At 34.8% G+C, this 22,242-nt stretch overlaps 1 protein-coding gene across 1 annotated transcript in view; it reads left to right on the forward strand.

Annotated features, from left to right (window-relative positions):
• The window catches only part of LOC131922440 (ephrin type-A receptor 6), a 902,384-nt gene that overhangs the window by 61,101 nt on the left and 819,041 nt on the right, over positions 1–22,242 (forward strand). The window contains exon 2 of the mRNA XM_059277230.1: positions 5,405–5,469. Within this exon, the coding sequence (XP_059133213.1) occupies positions 5,405–5,469 (65 nt within the window). The remainder of the gene's footprint in view (positions 1–5,404; positions 5,470–22,242) is intronic.

The raw sequence follows: 22,242 nt of genomic DNA on the forward strand, positions 1-22,242 counted from the left end.
TGACACCTAGGCTGTTCCCATGCCCTAGATATTATGAATAGAACAGCTATGAACATGGATGAGCATGTGTCTCGGTAGTAGAAAATAGAGTCTTTTGGGTAGATGCCTAGAAGTGGTATTGCTGGGTCACATGGTAGATCTATTTCTTTTTTGAGCAATTACCTCACTGATCTCCATAGTAGCTGTGCCAGTTTGCACTCCCACCAAAGATGCAAGGTATTTTCTCATTCCCTACATCCTGTCAGTATTGTCTTTTGTTTTCTTGATCTTAGCCATTGTTATTATAGCAAGATGGAGTCTTAAAGTAGTTTTAATTTTTATTTCTGTGGTTGGGATGGAAACTCATTGTAAGATATTTCTTCTGAGAAATCTCTGTTCAGTTTAATAGGCCTCTGAAGAGGCAGTCTACAGAATAGGGAAAAAAAGTCTCCCCCAGCTACATATCTGACAGGAAAGCATTTGTCATTTCCTTATGGTGAAAAAAATCTCCCGATGCATTCTTGTAAACTTTTTAAATGAACACTACAATTGCCATCTGCAGTCAATCTGCTGCATGGCAGCACACAAAACCTTAGCTTGCATTCATTGATCAGACCTATCTCATCTCTACCAGCTGCCATTTCCTCAGCCCCTCATCACCACTATTATACTCTCAAGTTCTAAGAGATCAATATTCTAGATTCCACAGATGAAACATATCATGCTGTACATATATTTCATCGTGCTTTATTTCAATCGTGATAATAATCTCCCATGTGATGTCAAGGAAAACTTCAATTCTTTTTATTCATATGTAGTATTTCAGTGTGGGTATATACCGTAGTTTCTTTATGTTTCTTCTTTCCATTTCTCAGCAACTATAAAGCTTGCTACAATAGACATGAGATGTCCTTTGATGTACTAATTTCATAAAGATGCTTAAGATATTTTGGAGATTATTGGAAGAAGAGACCACCATGTCCTCGCTTCAGCTAATGCGAATTAATTGCTAATCCTGCCACCTATTAGAGAAATAACAAAATATTTCCAAAGCATAAAAGTTCTAGATAAGTAACAGCATAATCTTCAGTGACCTAATGTTGACATAGGAATTACATATTTCTGCATTCTACATTAATTTATTTCCCAAATAAAATAACTTTTATTTAATAGCAAAATTAAATTATAGTTTTAAGTGTCATACTGCTATGTTGTGTTTTTTCTTTAAATTGTGAGATATCTTGTATTGAATAAAGCAAGCCATTGTGTGTGTGTGTGTGTGTGTGTGTGTGTGTGTGTGTGTGTGTGCGTTTTACTGTACATACTAATTTTTGGTTGTCGTTGCTCCCAAGCTTGTTAGAACCGTATGGTGAGATAGAGTAAATTAAACTATAAAGAAAGTGTTTTAGAAGCTCCAGCCTTTTATGTCCTATTTTATTTCTTTTTCCGACGTTAGCAGCCAGGGAAAACCATTAGCTAAATATATTAATTCATTAGCAATAGCAAATAGTGCATCCTAATCTGGTCATTTCTTCTCAATTTATTAACTAGAATATTTCAACAAGAGAAATGTCCTTTCAGAAGCTATTTTGTTTAGCAGAAGTAGTTCCTACAGAAAATGCAAAATTCACATTTTGTTATATTCAATATATGCAACAGTTTTAAACATAATGCTTTGCTACCGTTCTGCAAAAGTCCTCACAAGATATTTTACTATAAAGGCAGGAATTTAATTGTACCTGGAGTGTTTCAATTTACCCTTATGTATGGTAAGATTATTTTGCCAATATGACCTATGCTAATTGATTTGTTATTCCTTTTGTTATTTCCCTAGTAGACTATGATATGTTTTCTATGCTGTGACATTAGTGCTATGATAAACTAGCAATAGGTCTGGCAGAAAAAAATGAATGAATGAAGGAAGGAAGGAAGGAAGGAACAATTGAACAACAAACACATAAATGAAGCTAAGTCTGACTCAGACTGTTATGCCAGATGCTTGGGATGCTGAAGCAAAAGAGAGGCAAGTTTAACATCTTTCTGTCCTATACAGTGAATTCAAAGCCAGACTGGACAACTTACAGGAACCATGTATGAAAATTGAAATCAACACTAAGTGAAAAAAAAAATACATGGAGTATACCAATCCATTGGTAGATAAATATAAATCAGGAAAATTCAGCATATAGAAAACAGTGTCTTTTTATGCTAGAGAGCCATTCTGAAGTAGTAAAAAAAAAAAGATATTTTTTTTCAACATTATTGAGAATGCCCATGCATACTACAAGAGTGGAATGACTCACAAGTCAGAATGACTTAGAGAAGCAAGGCAATGCCAGGACCCGGCATGGGGAGCAGCTAGAGAGCAGTCAAACTTGTCAATGGAGATGTACAACTTTTCTTTTAACTAGAAATCCTACTTTTTCCCTGAAAAACTGAAATTGCATGAAAATTAATCTGGCTTAATAATGTCCTCAACTATAAAAAGTCCATATGTCCATTAGGTATGGATTCCATAGAATGGAAGAGTTAGTTATTAGTCATGAGAAGAAATAGATTATTGGCTCATGCACTATCAAATATGAAGGCCAACTCCATGATGCCAAGTAGGAAAAACAAGCTCAAATGTGAAGACACCATGTGATATCTACAGTTATACACTGGAAAGGTTAAAATTATAGAGACAGAAACCAGAGAGTGGGTGCCAGAGGACAGAATAGGAAAGAGATTCATTATACAGAGTCACAAGGAATATTGTGAGGATAATGAAAATATCCTCTATTTTGATTGTAGGCATGATACATTGAATGGGAGGTGGGTAGTCACAATTCATATAAATGAGCATTGTAAGAGATGAATTTAATGACAAACAAAACACATTCAATTCATATAAATTAAGAAGAATAATGGATGGTTTGCTGTTGCTAGAGTTTTCTTGCCTGGCCCACGGTCAGGGCAAATCTCTCTCATCTGCCAGTCCCACAGCCTCAGACCCAATCAAGTAAACACAGAGACTTATACTAGTTACAAACTGTATGGCCGTGGCAGGCTTCTTGCTAGCTGTTCTTACATCTTAAATTAATCCATTTCCATTAATCTATACCTTGCCACATGGCTCGTGGCTTACCGGCATCTTCACATGCTGTTTGTCATCGTGGCGGCTGGCAGTGTCTCTCTGACTCAGCCTTCCACTTCCCAGCTTTATTCTCCTCCTTGTCCCGCCTACACTTCCTGCCTAGCCAATGGCCAATCAGTGCTTTATTTATTTACTAATCAGCAACACATTTGCCATACAGAACATTCCATATCAGTTTGCCAGTGTTGTTTTTGTTGTTGTTGTATGTGTAATGGGAGAGTGGGTAAGCAGCTGCACCTAAAAGAAAGTTAGCCTTAAATAAGCAATCAATGAATTTGGGGGGTGAGTATATGATGGTTCAATTTTCTCTTTAATTATCATTTGAAAAGCTGTCGCAGGCACGAGGTGGTAATGCATGTTTTTAATATCAGTACTTAGAAAACAAAAGCAAGTAGATCTCTGTGAGTTTGAAGCCAGTGTGGTCTACAAAGTGAGTTTCAGGACAGCCAGGACTACACAGAGAAATCCTGTCTCAAAAAACAAAGAAAGAAAGAAAGAAAGAAAGAAAAGAAAGAAAGAAAGGAAGAAAGAAAGAAAGAAGGGAGGGAGGGAGTAAAGAAAAAGAAAGAAAGAAAGAAAGAAAGAAAGAAAGAAAGAAAGAAAGAAAGAAAGAAAGAAAGAAAGAAAGAAGGAAAGAAAGAAAAAAGAAGGAAAGAAAGAAAAAAGAAAGAAGGAAAGAAAGAAGGAAAGGATAAGAGAAAAAATAAAAGAAAAATTGTCACAATAAAATAATGTTTCATGGTTGTTTTTATAAATATATGTTTAGTAAATAAATCATAAGAGTAGTGAGTTAATATTATGCAGAAATGAAGTTTATTTAAAAAGTTGAAGATAGTTTCACTTTTTAAAATTATCAATACATTGTATATAAAAAAGAATGAGTTAAGTGGAGCCACAAAATACTTAAACAGAAAAATAAGATGCCATATGAAATAATATTAACTGCAACACAATAATATTGCCCCCAAACCTTGGAAATTTGTATGGCACTATACAAATTTCTGGTACTATAAAAACTAGTCATCAGGTGGGGCATTTAGGTCAGTTATTGCTCAGGGTCCTCTGAGCTCTGTGTCTGAAGTGCATGGTGTCTTCAGTAATAGGGACTTACCTTCAACCTATGGAGGGGTAACCAAGGGCAATAGCAATAGGCTATATGTTTTGCGAGTCCATTGGACAGTTTTGACCAACAATTGAAAAGAAGACTTTTTATGTCTGGTTGTGAGGTTTTTGTTAAATGGTCTTTGTCTTTGGTGGTATCTCAGCCCAGATGGGAAAAGTTCATTCAAATAATATAGATATATTTATACATAGAATTGTGTGTATTATAGGTTTTATCAGATAGCTAATAGTATAACTCCCAATGGTTTTTGAAACTTCCTTAGTGTTATTTTTCCTTTTCCCCCCCTGTCTTCAGTATTTACCTCATTCCCCTTGCTGAAAGAACCTCCTTTTCCCATTTCTATCACAGATCACTTGTACTGTGCACACCAACAATGTATAGGACCTGAGCTTTACCACTTCCAACTAGTGTTTGTAGTCATTTGTGTTAATGATGATTACAATGCTGTGAGATGCAGATGTAAAGCAGTTTTCATCTCCATTTCCCTATTTGCTACATCTACTGAACATCTATTTGGTCTTTACTCTTCCTGTTTAAAGAATTCGCAGCTCAGTTCCTTACCTCATCTTTCAACCAAGGTTTATTTTGGGAGGGATTGTTTTGGGGGCTTATTTTCATTTTCCAGATTATGAGTGACTTTTGGTTACAGGAAAAGATTCATAGTTTTAAATTTTGCTTTTTTTCTTCAATCAACAATTGGTATACTACCTAGTACTTAAGTATCCTATGCTTTGAATGCTGTGGTTTATTGAAAAAGATTCATCTTCATTTTTTTGCTGATTTTTATGTAAACATTTAATAGCAACAACAATGCACAGAGGCCTGTGTTAATACAGCTTTTTTCTAATATACTATGATTGAAAGCTAGAGAACAAACAATGTGGGCTATTTCTTTAAATTGAAAAATCTGATGTATTAAAATGACCTTGTAATTGTTATTCAATCATTAAGCCAAATACATGTGCAATATTTTTGCATTAATTCATGCTTTTTTCTTATCATAAAGTATTATAAGAGGCCAATATAAGTAATTTCAAAGAAGCACTGCTCTTAAAGCTACTGTGATGAGTAAACAGTAAGAACATTTGATATTCATGATGTAACTAATGTTGATATATTTTTATATCAGTTGAGAAACTCATTACAGTTTTTCTGTTTAATTCTAGTTGTGTTGCTTGATACAACCACAGTGATGGGAGAGCTAGGATGGAAAACATATCCATTAAACGGGGTAAGTTTAAATATCATTAAAGTTTCAAGTTGCCATTTATCTTGTGTTTGTAGGATTTTCTATGAAAGTTAAAGGAACCACAGATTTGTGTGAATTTTTGCATATAACTTATACAGAAAAGATTAAAGTCTAATTCAAGGGGTAATAAATGGGAACAGTATATAAATACTTTTGTTTTCATTTAAATTAATAATTATTCTTTAATATTACATTTTAAGCATTGTACTTAGATATGTATGCACATAACCATTTTTCTTAAAATAAATTTATGTGTAATTGTTTAATTCCATGATGTATTTGTTCCATATATAGGTTAAATATGGTAATTTAAAAGATATCTGTACATACATAAAACATATCATAATTACAGTGAACAAATACTAGCAATATACATTTGATAGAAAATACTAGCTACCACGGAAGTGTTTTGGAACTTGGCAAGGTGATACGTCATTACTACCTTTCTGTAATCTTGAAAGTTACTTCTTAAGGCTATTCACCTGTGTAATCAAAAAAAGTATATCCTTTGTTAGGTTTGATATTTTAGCTGTGGCTATTATTGAGTTTTTTATGTTTGTTTGTTTTATATAATATCTATATTCCAGTATATTTCTGGTTCATTTTTATATTTAGCTCAGCTAAAAGGGTTCTTTGTGAAGGTTTCTACTCTGATTCTTTAAGTATTCAAACATAAAGTTAAGTAATAGATACAGCTAAATGTTTTCAACAGTTTAATTACTTTTTTTTCTCCTACAAATGTTCTCACTCAACAGTTCTTTACTGATATTGTTTTACATTGCTTCTATCATTATAACTTTAAATATGAATCTAGTAGTAAAAACTTACCTTGGGATGTATTTTTGTGTCTAGAGTATTTAACAGAAATAAATATATTATATCTAATGTTACTAAACCCTTTCTCTTGAAACTAAAAGAATTATGCAGAGTAGAGTCTTTTTTAATTGTCTCTTGTCATTTGTTTTATAATCAATCTGTAATTTCATAGTTAAAGTTTTCATTTTATTCTAATAGAATTGTCACCACAAGTTTCTGAAAAAAAATTTTTAGATACTATGAGTTTATCTTTATTATTTTATATTCATAAAATTCATTAATAGATGTATTGAGTTAGATTGCTTGAAATTGCAAAATGCTATTTTACTTAATTTTTCAAAATTATCTGAATGTAGTGTAAGAAACGCAGTGGTGCAATTCACTTCTAAAAGCTCAAGAATCCGAGGAGACAATGTCTCACTCTCAAGTCAAACTTCTAAATACAAAGCCTGAGAAAATATTCATCCATGTAAGCTGTCAAGTCAGACGGTTCCATGAGACACATTGACTGAGGATGGAGGAAGAAATACAACCATCCAAGCTTATCCTAGACTGTGAATTCATCCTTCCAATTTTGTGCTTTGTGGGGCCCCCACTTTCAGAAAAGGTCTTTTCACCCATTCAAATATTAACATCTTCCAGAAAACATCCTCATGTACACAGGAGAAACGTTTTCTCATTTTTTTTTTAAATCCTGGTCAAATGGACTCCAAATTAACCAAGTTAGATAATAGTTAGAAAAATAACAACTTGTGATTTCATATCTAAATAACATCTGCAGGTGGTCCTAGTAGTTAATGCAATTTATAAGACATTTGTAGTTATAAATTCTAATTAAACTGGGTATATGGGCCTATGGTTTATAAGTTAGATATCACAGTTTTATAGTATCATTGTTTACCACATGAAGAGTCAAAAACTGAATGTGTTAGAAGAGATAATGAAACATCTACCAATAGTTTTGTTAAGATACTGTGACATCTGCATTTGTATAATAACTTATCAAAACCTAAGACCTTATTACTGCATTTTGAATCATTTTATAATGCACTGTTATCTTCTAAAACTATGTATTTGTTGAACTCTGAAAATAAGAACTTTATTGATAATTTCTTTCTTCAAAAGTTAATGTGAAATTTTACTATTTTGCCAAGCTGCTATTTTAATACGTTTTACTCCAAGAAACTCCACAACGTACGTGGTGGTGGTCTAAATGTTCAGCATGTTAATTTCTGTTGTAGTATTTCACACTTCAAAAAGTTGCATTCAGTTTAGTAAATGAATAGATTAATTTTGCAAATATATATTTCATTAACTGTTCTCCAGTGACATTTTATTGCATCTTGGTGTGTTTGTGTGTGTGTGTCATGGCTGACTTATGGACAACAAAGAACAACATACAGTTATTGTTATCTCATTCCTGTATGTGAATTACAAAGAATCAAACTGAGTCCCTATGCTTGGCAACAAGCACCTTTACTAGCTGAGGCATCTTATTGGCCCACTTATTTTTATATCAATGAGAGGTCAATCTCTATACAAACAAAGAGTAGAAAGCATTAATAGTATACATTACCTTAGATTATTGTGGGGATAGAATATTTATGGAATATAAGGAATTCAAAAAGCATATTATTATGATTAATTGACATTGCAATAACTACATATTTTGAATACGTAAAAACTGGAACAAGGTTGCTTGTTTTTTTTTTTAATCTAGAATTGCCTTTCCATCATAAGCCAATTTTATTAGCACTAAAAACAATATGTAATCATTGCAGTGCTATATTAAACAAGTAAGCTGGAAGTAAGAGTGGATATTTTCTTAAATCTAAGTGAAATATAAAGTTATGGATGTATTTCTGCACTGCATATGAACTACTTGAAAAATAGCATGCTGATTATTAGATTTTCAAAGTGTGTTTGTCAAAAAGGTATGAGTACTCATTCTTGTTACCTCAAATCTCAAAATATCTATGGACTTTAAATTTCAACTAGTTCATTCAGCACATCTGCTTTATAACACATTATATATATATATATATATATATATATATATATATATATATATATATATATATATATAATGTGTTATATTGTTCTAATAACAGTTCCGTAAAAGTTCATGGATTGAAGTTACCAACAACATAAGTCTAGAGGACAGTTATTCAAATCATTGTATGTTGAAAGCATTTTTTTTTTTTTAGGAAAGCAAAAGGGAAAGTTGAGATATATAGAGAGAAAGTATGATTGTGATTGTTTTCCTCTTTGTTTATTTAACTTTCAAATTTTTATATTATCTCTTATATTGCTCCTTCTTTTATACACTCCTCTTTCCTCTTTCACTTTCCACATCCCTAGGTGTTCCTTTTTTTTAACTTTTATTCTTTGTGATTTCACATCATACATTCAGATCCGACTTATCTCCCCGTCCCCGTCCCCTCACACCCACCCTCTGCACTTGCAAACTCTCTCCCAAATCAAAACCAAATTTAAAAGAAAAACCAAAAACAAAACTGTTGCTAGAGAATTTCTCTCCAGCTCCCGCCACCAAGTCCCGCCAGTCCCAGAGCCCACTTATAAAATAAACACACAGACTCTTACATTATTTAAACTGCTTGGCCATTAGCTCAGGCCTGTTATTGTCTAGCTCTTACTCTTATATTTAGCCCATTTCTATTAATCTTTACTTTGCCACATGGCTCATGGCTTACTGGTACCTTACATCTTCCTTGTCCTGATGGCGGCTGGCCGTGTCTCCCTCTCAGCCTTCCACTTCCCAGAATTCTTTTCCTTGTCCCGCCTATACTTCCTGCCTAGCCAATGGCCAATCAGTGATTTATTTACTGACCAATCAGCAACACACTTGACATACAGACCATCCCACAGCGCTTCCCCTTTTCTTTTCTTAAAAAGGAAGGTTTTAACCTTTACATATCTCCAAAGTCAGCTTGGTATACTTGGGAATTTGGGCGTAGTTTCTCTTACTACTTCCTGCTGGAGGGGGGCGCTGTATCTTATGGGGATACAAAGAAAATTTTAGAATTATGGAATAGTCCATGAGGGTATGTCGTCTGAGCCAGTTGCCTTGAAACCATTTTGGATGTTGGATCATCAGGGCCATGGTGTCATCGGAGACCTTTCAGGGGGTCTTGGCTGGTCAAACCTGATGTATCTTAATCTTGAACAAATCCATAGCCTTTGGCTTTCTGTGGAAACAAAATCAGAGCCTCCTTTCCAAAGCAACATATCCTTACATCCAAATTTTGAAGTCAAGGTACCTTTAAAATACACATTTTGGCATAACTCAACAGCTTTTGTAATCAAATGTTTTTCTTCAGTTACGAATATCAAAGAGAACATAATCCAGATTCTCTGTGTGGTAGTCATCTTTATGTGGCTTATTTTTTTATATTAGCTTGAGCCTATTGCTTTTAAACTGCAGCCTTCTAAGCCTGAAATGGCGCAGTGGCTGCTGGCTCCGCCCACTTCAGCTTCCCAACATGGCGGCGGTCCGCTTTCCACCAGCTCTGGGAGCCGTAACTCTCAGAAATAGTGGGTCTACACTTTTACCAAAGTAGCGTGTAGCCCAGAAACCTCTTTTTTTTGTTTTGTACTAGCAAAGGCTAAATTCACCACACAGTTTAATGTGTTACTTGCAGAGGCCTCATTCCCACCATACTGCAGGTCGAGAGCGCACGCTAGGAACCCGCCAATAGCTCAAACCGGCAGCTGCCGCTTATTTGAGAGAGACAATTAGGAAGCTGTTTTTAGGTCCGTTTTAGAATCTTTTTTCTAAGTTTTTAGGTGGAAACTCTTGCCACCACGTTGGACGCCATTTGTTGCTGGAGAATTTCTCTCCAGCTCCCGCCACCAAGTCCCGCCAGTCCCAGAGCCCACTTATAAAATAAACACACAGACTCTTACATTATTTAAACTGCTTGGCCATTAGCTCAGGCCTGTTATTGTCTAGCTCTTACTCTTATACAAAACAACAAAAAAGTGCAAAGAATCTTGTTTTAGAAGCTGTAATATGAGACCCAGAATTTACCCTTTAGTCTGTTCATCTTTTCTTGCAAGTGTTCATTACCAGGAATCATTGGTCTGGCTCCAGACCTCTAGTTTCTACTACACCACTGATAATGGCCTCCCTGGGGCTCCTTTTGGATATCCTGCTGTTGTTTTGTGTCATGGAGGTCTTGCAGCTTTGGATCTGTAGGTTTTGCCCCTTCACTGCTCCAACAGTTCACAGATTCAGTGGATGCTGAGGTGGGCCAACTCATAGCCCTGGTTCTTGGCCTGGGTGGTAGTTGGGTTGGTCAGCCCACCAGTTTTTCTCCATTGTCACTACCCAGGCAAACTCTTCCTTATTTCCGTGAAAATGCATTCTACAAAGGAAAAGCTTCTTTATGTTACCATTGAGTGTGTTTTTTGAAAACCATGTTAAACATACAAGATTCTCGTGTAATTTATTTATTTTTTTTTTTGAAAACTTGTAGAACACTATTTGAAGCCCATCTTTATTCCTTTGCCCACTGCTTTCAAGAGCTTGTACCCTTAAAGTACACGGCAGCTCCAGTTGAGCCATTTATTGCCTAGAAATCCATCTGTGTCCCCTTGGGGCAGGAGAAAAGCAGGATAGTGATGCAAAGAAGATAATCTCTGACCACTCCAAAGGGTGGTGTCTAAGGTTATAGTTTTCTAACCTTTCTCTCTTTATATATCTCAAAGGATTCTTACACATAAATTTTCTTCTTTCATGATGGGACACCTCACACAGCCTTGAGATGGGGGAGGGACTTGGACCTGCCTCTACTAAATGTACCTCCCCATGGGAGGCCTTACCTTCTTATAGAGGGAATGGGGAGTGGGTTGGGAGGGGGAGGCTGGAAGGACAGGAGGAGGGAAGAGGGGGATATCTTGATATGTAAAATGAATAAAAAAAATTGTTAATTAAAAAAATAATTTTAATCTTTTCTTATACGGTAAGTGATTACTAATTACCTTGATTTTCATTTAACTGAAAATACCTTTATTGTTTTTTTATTTTTTTACATTAATCTACTTGTATATGTGTGTACAATGTGAACATGTGTGTGCAAGCTAGTGCATGTGCAGGTATGTGTGTGTTAGTGTACACATACCCAAATGTATCACAGCGCTTGTGTGGAGGTCCAAGATTACTTTGCAGGATAAGAGAAAGATAAAACCTAGTGTCCATGCTCCCTTTCTCCACTTCATTTAATCCAGAACCCTGCCCACATTTGAGTGGTGCTTTCCATCTCAATTAAACCAATCTAATAGGTCACTCATTTCAAAGCCCAGATGCTTATCTTCTTAAGTGATTCTATATCAATTCATTTTGACAGTCAGTATTATCAATAACAACTCCACCTCCTCTCAACTGAACATTCAACCATATAACTATTAAGCCGTAAGTTTCCAGCCATTGTCCCAGAGTCTCATGTTAATCTCATATTGTAAAATTCATTCAGTACAGTTTTTTTTTTAAAGAAAAACCATAGGTTTTTGTTTGTTGGTTTTAACATTTCCTACAATGTTTAAAAGTCTAAGTCTTCTGAGACTCAAGACAGCCTCTTTACAGGGAACTCTTACAAAAAAAATAAATAGTTCTGGTATAGGATGGCATCAAGTAAAAATTCCCGTTCTATAAAGAAGGAATACAACATAGCATGTTAATATCTAACCAAATCAATAATGAACCCAGCAGTGGAAATATCACAGGTGCAGGTCAATTTCCAGTATCTAGGGCTTGTGATAAATTTAATGTGGGCTCCAATAGTACTGCTTTCCTAGATCCACTCAGTGCCTTCAGCTTTCCTCAGTGACCATCTCTTGGATCTGGTATATTCCACCTGTTGGCATCTCTTGTACCTGGAAGTTTTTCTTGTCCCAGCCGTCCTGCAGCCACTCGGACAAGTAAACACACAGAGGCTTATATTACTTATAAACTGCATGGCCTAATGGCTCAGGCTTCTCGCTAGCTAGTTCCTATAACTTAACCATTTCTATTAATCTGTAAGTTGTCACATGGCCTTGTCTTGGTACTTTCACATCTTGCTTCTCCTAGCAGTGGCTGGAGCACTTCTCTCTCTCTTTTCTCCTTCCTCTCTATCTGCTTGAATTTTCTGCCTGCCTCTAAGCTGCCTTGCCATAGGCCAATGGAGCTTTATTTATCAACCAATCAGAGCAACACATATTCACAGCATACAGAAAGGCATCCTGCAGCAATTTCTGCTTCATCTTAGGATTCATCATCATAGCTTCATACCACAGCCTTCCAAGGCCTTCTTGTAGAACCTTTGACTCTTCTATGACAAACATAGTCTTGCATCTCACAAGCTTGCAAAACTAGTATACTGTCAGTTATGCTACCAAGTCCTGCTGTCAGGTCAAGATGTACCCTGGTACCCACTGAATACAGTTGTATCAATCTCTGCCTGCCTTTCAGACTGACCCTAGGAAAATAAGTTTTTAGGCACTTATTTTCAAGCAAGAAATCCCTCTATTATAGTTATGTTTTCCACTATAGTGATAAACACTATGACTAAATGCAACTTGAGAAAGGAAAGGCTTATTTCATTTATAAGTCTCAGGTCGCACTCCATCACTGATGGAATTCAGGGCAAGAATTCAAGGCAGAAACTGAAACAGAGGCCATGGGTGAACTCTGCTTCCTGGCTTGTTCTCCATAACTTGCTCAACCAGATTTCTTATACAATTCAGGATTAATTATCTATCCAGGGGTGGCACTACTCACAGTAGACTGGTAACTCCCATATCAACCAATAATCTAAGAAAATGCCTTACAGACATGCCAACAGATCAATTTGTTAGAGTCATTGGCATTTTCTCAAGTGAGCTCCCCTCTTCACAAGTGACTCAAGTTGACAAAAACAAGCAGCAACAGCAAAATGAAAAAAAGAATAAAAGCAGCCAGGACACTCTCTAAAGATATTTTTTATTGAAAATATCTCCTTTGAGTGAAGTTGCGTTTTCAAAAGATTGGACCACCCATGGATGGATCTCTCAACCCTCCTGGATCTTTTCCTGTGTTCCCATTACAGAGCACCATCTTCCATGTTAACAATTCTTTTTAACAACCACAGCTACTTTTAATCTTGCCTTTCTGTAACTTTGTACCTAGGCTGTAGAGGTTTTCTTTGCAAACTGAACATTTCTCACAACTTTCTGCTTCACTGTTTAATCTCTATCACGGCAGACCTGGATAGGAGATATTCATAGAAACTATTACACCGCTTGAATGTTCTGCTGCTTGAAATTTCCTCCAGTGAACATGTTAGTCTATTACTTTCAACCTCAGCTTCTGTCCAATCTTCAGGAATTAGGCAGAGTGAAGCCAGATTCTTCACCATAGCTCATGTGCTGCTGACCCAGTAGGCAGGTTTAATCATAGTAAGAGCACCTATGTAGGGGAGCAGTCTTCAGGATGTAATCATCTGGGGGAAGGGACCTATAGTGGACATTTTTTAACACAATGTAGACATTGCAGATGTTTACTCAGACTAGAGAAAGTCTTTGTCATCCCTCTGTACCTCACTGAAAGAAGGCTTTGTCACTTCTATATCTGAGGTGTTGGTCCTCAACATGGCCATGCCCACGTCCACAGCACATTCACTCTGGACTTCACTCACCACACTAAACCTCTTGATCAAATATTATGTATTCTTGAAATAAATCCCATAATTTTATTATTAAATAATATGCAGGTATACTGAATAATCACTGAGATTTGTAAATGTATACATGTATGTCAATTTTAAGAAGCTGATTTCCCTTACCTTAGATGGCTAGATTGTAAATGCATGTTATAAGGCTAACAGTGGTTTGTAATAATCATAGAGCTCGTGATAATAGTGACAAATGGAGCACTGGTGCTATTTTGAAGCAGACCAGGACAGGGAGAAAGAGCTCAACCCCTACAATCTTCTTTAGCAGTCCACAGGACCATGAATTAAGGCAAGCTGCCGGCTTTATGTCATCTATTCATGCAGTGAGTTAGAGAAATGACCTCCCTGTATGCAGGAAATATGGGAAAACAGATGAATGAATTTACATAGTTTATTACGGGCCATTAAAATTTAAATAGTTAATAGATATACAACCATGATTCCTGTCACTTCTCTCCCTACTATCTCATAACACCTATTCCAAATAGCATCTGGACAAAGGCAATTGATTGCTGTCTAATTTTTTCATTAACTGGAAGAGCATATATATGACTAGGTGAAATTAATTTTGCACTAAGGATGGGAAATAATGCAAAAGCAGGTTATAGTGCTTTCTAAAATAAAAAGTGAAATGTTTACTCTCTGTGAGTAAGTGATTACTTTCATATTCTTTGAGCACCTAAAAAGAAGTATGTATGGAATATTCTTTTTAGTGGATCTGCTTTTTTTAACATACAGAATTAATAATGTCTTCTTGTAAATACTTATTTTTTAAAAGGTATTAACATCTTTAAAGTAAGTCCTTGATTACATAATATATTATTTTTTCATTATTACTTCTAAGTTTGGTTTATTGACTCCTGGTTTTATTTTAAACATTATTTTAATTCTTGTGTTGTGAAGGCTCTGCTAAGAGGCTGGGTTGTTTAATTTTTGTCATTGTTGCTGTTTCTTTGTTTCAGTAAGTTAAAAGCAATTTTAACCAGAATCATTTAAACACATATAAGTGTTTTCATTTATAAAGATGTCTATGTTTAAATCCCAATGAGGCCACATGAATACTTTAGAAATTAATAGTAAAGATTTAAGATCAGTTAACATATATAGGGGGGTGTTTTAATACAATTAATTGCTTACTGTCTGGTAATCAACTCATTCTTTTACCCTACAGGAAAGTAGTATATCCTGAAGATTGTACTTTCTAGAGGTTTTTTCAACCAGTATCTGTCAGCAGTTTCATCTGTCACTCCATCATTGGTTTAACTCCTTGTTATTTATCTTGTGATTCTCCATAATGTATTCAACAACTTTGAGTCTCTCTCTCCAGCTTCTTCCCTCAGTCATTCAAGTAGGGCTTCAATGTGTGTCTTATCACATCCATGTCTCTACCCTGTGAAGGTTTTCTCCTCCTATTAACCTGTAGCCATTATCTGCCACTCTCCATTCATCATCTGACACACCTTGAGCTTTAGTCAGCTGTAGTTTCCAGCTTTTCCAGAAACATGTGCTTTGTTTCTTGTGCCTACTGTTGTCTCTGGTTATCAGATTGCTCTTCTTCTGGTCTGGAATTAAATACTGTAAAGAATCTTACCCTTTTCTGGAAAACTGGTACTACTAAAAATTAAATTAGAAAATACTATTTCAAAAATGTACAAAACTGAATGCCTATCATAGCGTTTGACTCACTCTGTTGAAGTGTATAGTGAATTTTTAGTGTAAAGAACTGATTGTTTTGAAAGTATGTAGAGTTAAGTTAGACAGTGAGTATAGTACAGCAGAAGTGCAATGAAAGTTGCTTGAATAGATAAATAGGTGCACATCTGGAAATATTTTAGATAATATACTAGTTGGAGACTATATTTGGAAAATATAATTAAAATTTAAAGAGTCCAGAACTTACTGTACAGAAGTCATCTGTCGGGAGAAAGACAGACTTTTAATAAACATTTAAGTGTGTTCTTTTTCAAAAATTTTTTCATATAGGTAGAAAGGTTTGAAAATCGGCTTCCAATTTTGCATTTTATCTAATCTGATTCATTTTCCTATTACCAATTTTCTCATTAAATTCATCTTCAAAGACAGAAAGAAAGTTATTTACTTATGAAATAAAAGGACTATAAAAAAAAGCTTGAAAGGTTTTTAAGCAACAGCAATCAAGACATAATACAGTTTGGAGAATTAATGACCAGTTTAGAGTGGTTGATGAGCTGAACTCCATCTGGGAAATATTAATCCCAGTTGGTTATTAATCCTGCACCATGTTATTGAGATGATAATAAAAGGTAGAACATATGGATCTTTAATGGTTTATGGATGAACTGTATTTTTTAGAGAATTTAGATTAAAGGACAAAGTTTTTAAAAGCATAGGTCAGCATTAAATGTTGAATAGGGTTTTTTATAATATGCACCCCATGTAATTAATGTTTTGAGATAATATACCATAGTAAGCAATGTAGGTTCTTAAAATGATTTATTTTCTTTTCATTCAGTAAAGCAAAACCTGTTGGCTAATATATGCAATGCTTCATCACTCCTATAATTAAGAAGCATATATACAAAAATAAAATTAAAGAAGCTTTTCTAGTAGATATATAAACAAGGTCAGCATTTTTACATACATGTACACATACACATGCATTTCCTTGGAAGGTTTTTCTAAACTGAGCACAATGTTTTGGAAAAGTAATATTAATTTTTATTTTGGGAGTCAAATTTAAGTTATGAATTTAATTAAATTGTGTGCTTGCCTTAATTGTAATGCCTTGAAACACACACTAGAAAGGATTTCTACTAAATAAAACTCTAAGCTTTTTCCATATATATGGGAAAAGACACATATAACCATCAAACTATAGTTATTTTTAGTTTTTGTATTGATACATTATACTAATTGAGTGATTATCAATAATAATTTGCTTAGAGCAGCACTAGATTATTTCTATTGTCCCAGAATAATTGTTAATTATACTAGCAATCCTGCCTTTAGTTATTAAATAATTACTAGATTAGAATGTCTATTTCCCCCAAATCATTACAGCTTTTTATAAAAAATACCATTATGAAAATATGTTTCAGTTGTATTATAATCAACATCTATTATGATTTTAGAAATATATTTAATTATAATTCTCTGATATGATCTCTTCAAATGCCCTCATATTGATAGTATTTTTTTTTTTTTGAGACAGGGTTTCTCTGTAGTTTTGGAGCCTGTCCTGGAACTCACTCTATAGACAGGCTGGCCTTGAACTCACAGAGATCCGCCTATCTCTGCCTCCTGTGTGCTGGGATTAAAAGTATATGCCACCACCACCAGGCTAGCAAAATTTTTTTAAGTATAAGTATTGATTTTTTTCAGATACCAGTTACCTATTTTTGGTGAAACTTAAACACACATATGTGCTGGGCTTTGCTGATTCCCCTTTGGGAGACCTCGATTTGGGGGATGTGGGGATGCAGGGTGACTTGGGAAAGAGGGCTGGGGGGTGGGAGTAGGGAAGAGGGGGGACCTGTGGATAGTGTGTGGAGTGAGTAGAAAATTTCTTAATAAAGAAAAATGAAAGAAAAAAAAGAAAGACACATATAACATTTGTCAATAATTTTGAAGCTGTATAGTGATCTTGGTGTTTGTGTTCTAGAAGGACAAAATTCTGGTTAAATTTCTTGGCCAGATTGCTGTAATATTCAAAAGTGCCAGAGGGAAAAGCCATCAAATGATTTATTTTGGTCTAATGTCAGATTCTGTTCATGGTCAACCTACTCATTTGTTTCTGAGTCAATGGGAAGACAGAAACTTCATGGCAGAAGGCCATGGGAAAGGACAGTTGCTCATCTGTGACAGTGAAGAAGGAGACAGAGGAGAAGACAGGAGGGGTCCAGGTTAAAGATGAACTCTTTAAAGACATGCTCCATTAAATCACTTCCTCGAGTGAGCCTCAACTCCTAATAACCCATTCATGAGCAAATTTATAAATGGATTAACCCCTTGATGAAGTTAGTGTGCAATTGCATCTTAACTTCTTCAGCTCATGAGCCCTTGGGACATTTTATATTCAACCCACAAGATTTTCTACCCAGTGGCTTAGCTTTTCAAGAGCCCTGGTAGATTTTGGAATCTTATGATACTTTATAAAACCAACAAATATAATCTCCATTCTTTGCTTCTGAATAAAGACTTTCACTTCAGAAGCAGAGAGGATTCTAATTATAAATGTATCTTTACACATCTTCCTCTTGGTCTTCCCCTTCTGATCAGGCACTTACTCTCTGTTGAGAAATGCATAAACTTGAACTCAATGTCCTCACAAAACATTTTTCCGCAGTTTGGTCTTTCTGTGTCAAGCTAAAGTTATCCCACAATGTTCTGACGTTAACAGATATCAACTGGAACGCCAATGAAGCTACAAATAGAGACAGAACAAAATGTAGGAGCAGGGGAGATAACTGAAGTTAAAATGTAATTCACTGAGCTGTTCTTTCAGATAGTAAGATACTTATCCTTACTTGTTTCTTAGTTCCGTTTGCATGGAATACATCTGGGAAAGCTCAGTCTACCTGGTATCATTGCATGAATAAGGAGCATGTACATGAAGTCCGCACCTGACCTAGGAGCTATGGGTTATTTATAGCTACTAGGAAAGGGAAAGTCAGTTTTTTATTAGAGTGTAGCCCCAGGTAAGTTGGCCACGTTCCAGTGGACAGTTGCATATCTAAGAAGACTTTATGGGCTCACAAATTGGGCTGAATGGGTAGAATAAAAGAGGATACAGAGTTTATGGGTAAGGAAGAGGGTATATAAGAGAGAAATGGGGGCAGATATGATAAAAACATGCTGTGTGAAAACGTAAGACCTAATATGTCTGTATCAGTAACCTCCTTTATACTCACTTATTTGGTAACTGGCACTCTGTACAATTCTGCTGAAGACTAGTGACTTCCTTCTTAAATAATTCTTCTCAAATGGCTTTCGGAGTTTATACTTATCTCTGAGTGTGCTGATATATTATGGATTATTTCATAGACATGTTCACAATAAATCTTGATTGATCACTTTTTCCTTTGTCCACAATAGCTGAGCATGAGGGATGCACTGTATCTCACGGTAAACTACCTGGTACTGCCCTTTAGTACAAATGTTTTCTTAGATAGAGCATTTTCTTCCTGAAGGTATAATTTTAAAAATCTGAGAAATTAATATTTACAAACTTCAAAGTGAAAATTTTGATTTTGTGTTACTTGGATTTTAATATATCAATATTGCTAAAGTTAATTTACTTTGTGGTAAATATTGCTAAAGATGGAAAATGTCTATTGAAAGTAATAATGTACTTTTGAAATTGAACCATTAAATGGAACAATACCTGGAAATAAAATGCCCTTTTTACAAATTGTATTACTTAGCTTTATATTACTATATTAAAATACCTAAGGCAATTCACTTATAAAGAGAAAAGATTGATTTAGTTCACAGTTCTGGAAGTTTTAGTTCATGATTTTACAGCTCCTTTCTTTGTTTCATTTTTTCTTTCTTTCCATCTTTCTCTCTTTCTTTCTTTCTTTCTTCTTCCTTTATTTTATTTCTTCTTGTGTGCTACTATAGGAGCATCAGAGGTCAGTATTAGAGAGAAAATCATAGAGCAAGTAATTTATGTCGTGTACTAAGACTTAAGAAAAGAATACTAGTACCAAGCCTCCATCACAATCTTCTCTGAGTATGTGCTCCCAGAGAATTAAGAATCCCACCCATGAGGTCTTAATTATAAAATTCATAAACATATTCCAGTGGGACCTCCATAAGTACCAAGCTCTTAGCAAATATAACTACAGGAGGTACCAATCCAACTCATGGGACAAATATGAAGTTTATTTTCAAATATTTATTATTTAAACTTAAAAAAGAGCAATTCTATAGAAATAATTATTTTATGTTTTTAAATTGTGATTAAGCTTTGGATGATATGCTAAAGATAAAAGGCAAATTTCTATGGAAGTAGGTGAATTACAGCTGAGATTAGCAAAACCTATTTTAGCATACAGAACAGTGAAGGATTGCTTCACAGTTCATCATTCCTTTCCTTATGTCGTTGTTCCTGTAACAAAAATCCTTCAAAATCAATCAAGAAAGAATCAAAATTAAGTTTGGGCCACGGTTTTAGATCTTGCAGTCCCTAATTTGCTGACCTGTTATTGCTTTTGGTCTTGGAATGAAGCACTGAATCATGGTGGTATGCATGATATAATGATATCTCACTTCAGGACCTCTAGGAAGCAAGGAAATATGATGAGATAGCATCCCAGTATCCCCTTCAAGAGTGTATCCCTGGGGATCTAACTATTTTATATTCACTTCCTAAAAGTTTCTTATCTTCTTTCAGTGTTACAGGATAAACACCAAGTTTTCAACGTATGGAGGCCTTTGAGAGGGATTCTTAAAATTACACTCTCATACCTTCCTCTGTTCTTTAACCTAACCACCTTTGTTCCCACTTGCAGGGTTACTATTGCCACATAAAATTTTAAATGACTCCTTTATTGCCCTTGTCTTCTATTTGTGAATTCCATAAGTAATAGGACCGATCAATAAATATTTGTATATAAACATAAAAAATATAGTTTATATGTATTTTCAATTATTTGTGAGGAATGAAGTAAAAACATAGTCAGGAACTACCATAATCCACATTATGAAATATGTTAGATTCCTAGGATTAATATGACAAATTACAGATACTTGTTAAGTAGTTGTCTTAAAACAACAGGAATTAATTGTCTCAGGGTTCTAGAGGCAGAATCTCTGAAACTACAGTATGACCAAGACCAAGCTTCCACTCAAGACTCAGAAAAAAAAAATCGGTGCTCTGAGTAATTCTCCTCCCACTTCTCCATTTTTCCCCTGTATCTTCCCATGGCCTTCTTCCCTCTGACTGTATCTCTGTCATCACAAGGCAATGGTATGACTTAGTGATAGGACTCAGCTCATACTTTAACTCAGTAGGACCTTAATTCAGCCACACTTGTACAGTCTGTGTTTCAAAATAAGGTCTAATTTTCAGATATTAAGTGGAAATGAAAATTTCTGGGACATAGATCCTTTCACATGTCAACATATCCACCTTCCCAGGAACATCTGTTTATAGTTTACATTCATATTTTAAGACAGCAATGTAGTAAGGAGAGATATAAGCTGTTCAATATGGGGTTGATGATTTTTATTCAGTGTCTGTTTCTTCAAGGTTAATGTCTGATATGATAAGTAAACCTTCACAAAGGAGTATTTGGAAAGTGGTGGAGAGTTAAGCATAGAAACATTATATGAAAATATGACATAGTTATGTGCTTATGAATTTGTAAGATAGTATTTCCCCGTCTTCAATCATTCAGTTTTTCATCATAAGCAGTGGACCTGCTGTCATGAATGATTCTGCCTTCATGAAATCTGGAGTAACACGATGAAATAAAACACAAAGAAGAATAAAGAATAGAGGGATTTTGGATATTTGTGCATTCATTTCTAAGATCAGGAAACAATCTTTCCTTGCAATTTAGATATGTGCTCCATTGTCTTTCACATAGTTTGTAAAAAGTTTAGGAATTGATGAAAATATCTAATGATTTTCCATTAAATCCTGGTGATCTTGCAGGTGTTTTCCTGTCATTTTTTTTCTTACTCTCTTCCAGATATCATGGGAAAATAAAATAGATTATTCTCCAAGCTAGCTCCTTCTGAGATTGAAGTGGAGCCTTTATTAATTAATCAAGCACAATAAGTGTAAACAAAATATTTAGTTTTGCTAGCTATTTAATAACCCATTCATCTTTTATTTGTAATTGGTATCATTATTTCTCTCATGCGCCTCAACATAAGCAAGAAATGGCAAGTTACAATTTCTCTTAGCTGTGGCTAATAGTTTGAAGTCATTAGACTAATGAAAAGGAAGCTTCTAATTCAATGGGATTACTATGCAAATTAGAGTGGTCTGTGCTCCAAAATGTTACTGAGGGTAGAAATTGCATATGTAATTTGGAAACAAATGTAAAAGCTACTACCTCCTTACTTTAAAATAAATATATAATTAACGTTATTCTTTTATGGCCATTATTTTATTCCAGTTACTTATACTGCTGCAAATATAATTACACACATGTATGTATAGTAACTAAAATTATAAGAATATCATTGAAAGAATTTCGAATTTTTCTGTTTTATGATTTATTTCCTTTATCTG

The sequence above is a fragment of the Peromyscus eremicus genome, chromosome 12 (assembly GCF_949786415.1).
Source record: "Peromyscus eremicus chromosome 12, PerEre_H2_v1, whole genome shotgun sequence".
In the NCBI taxonomy this organism is placed as follows: Eukaryota; Metazoa; Chordata; class Mammalia; order Rodentia; family Cricetidae; genus Peromyscus; species Peromyscus eremicus.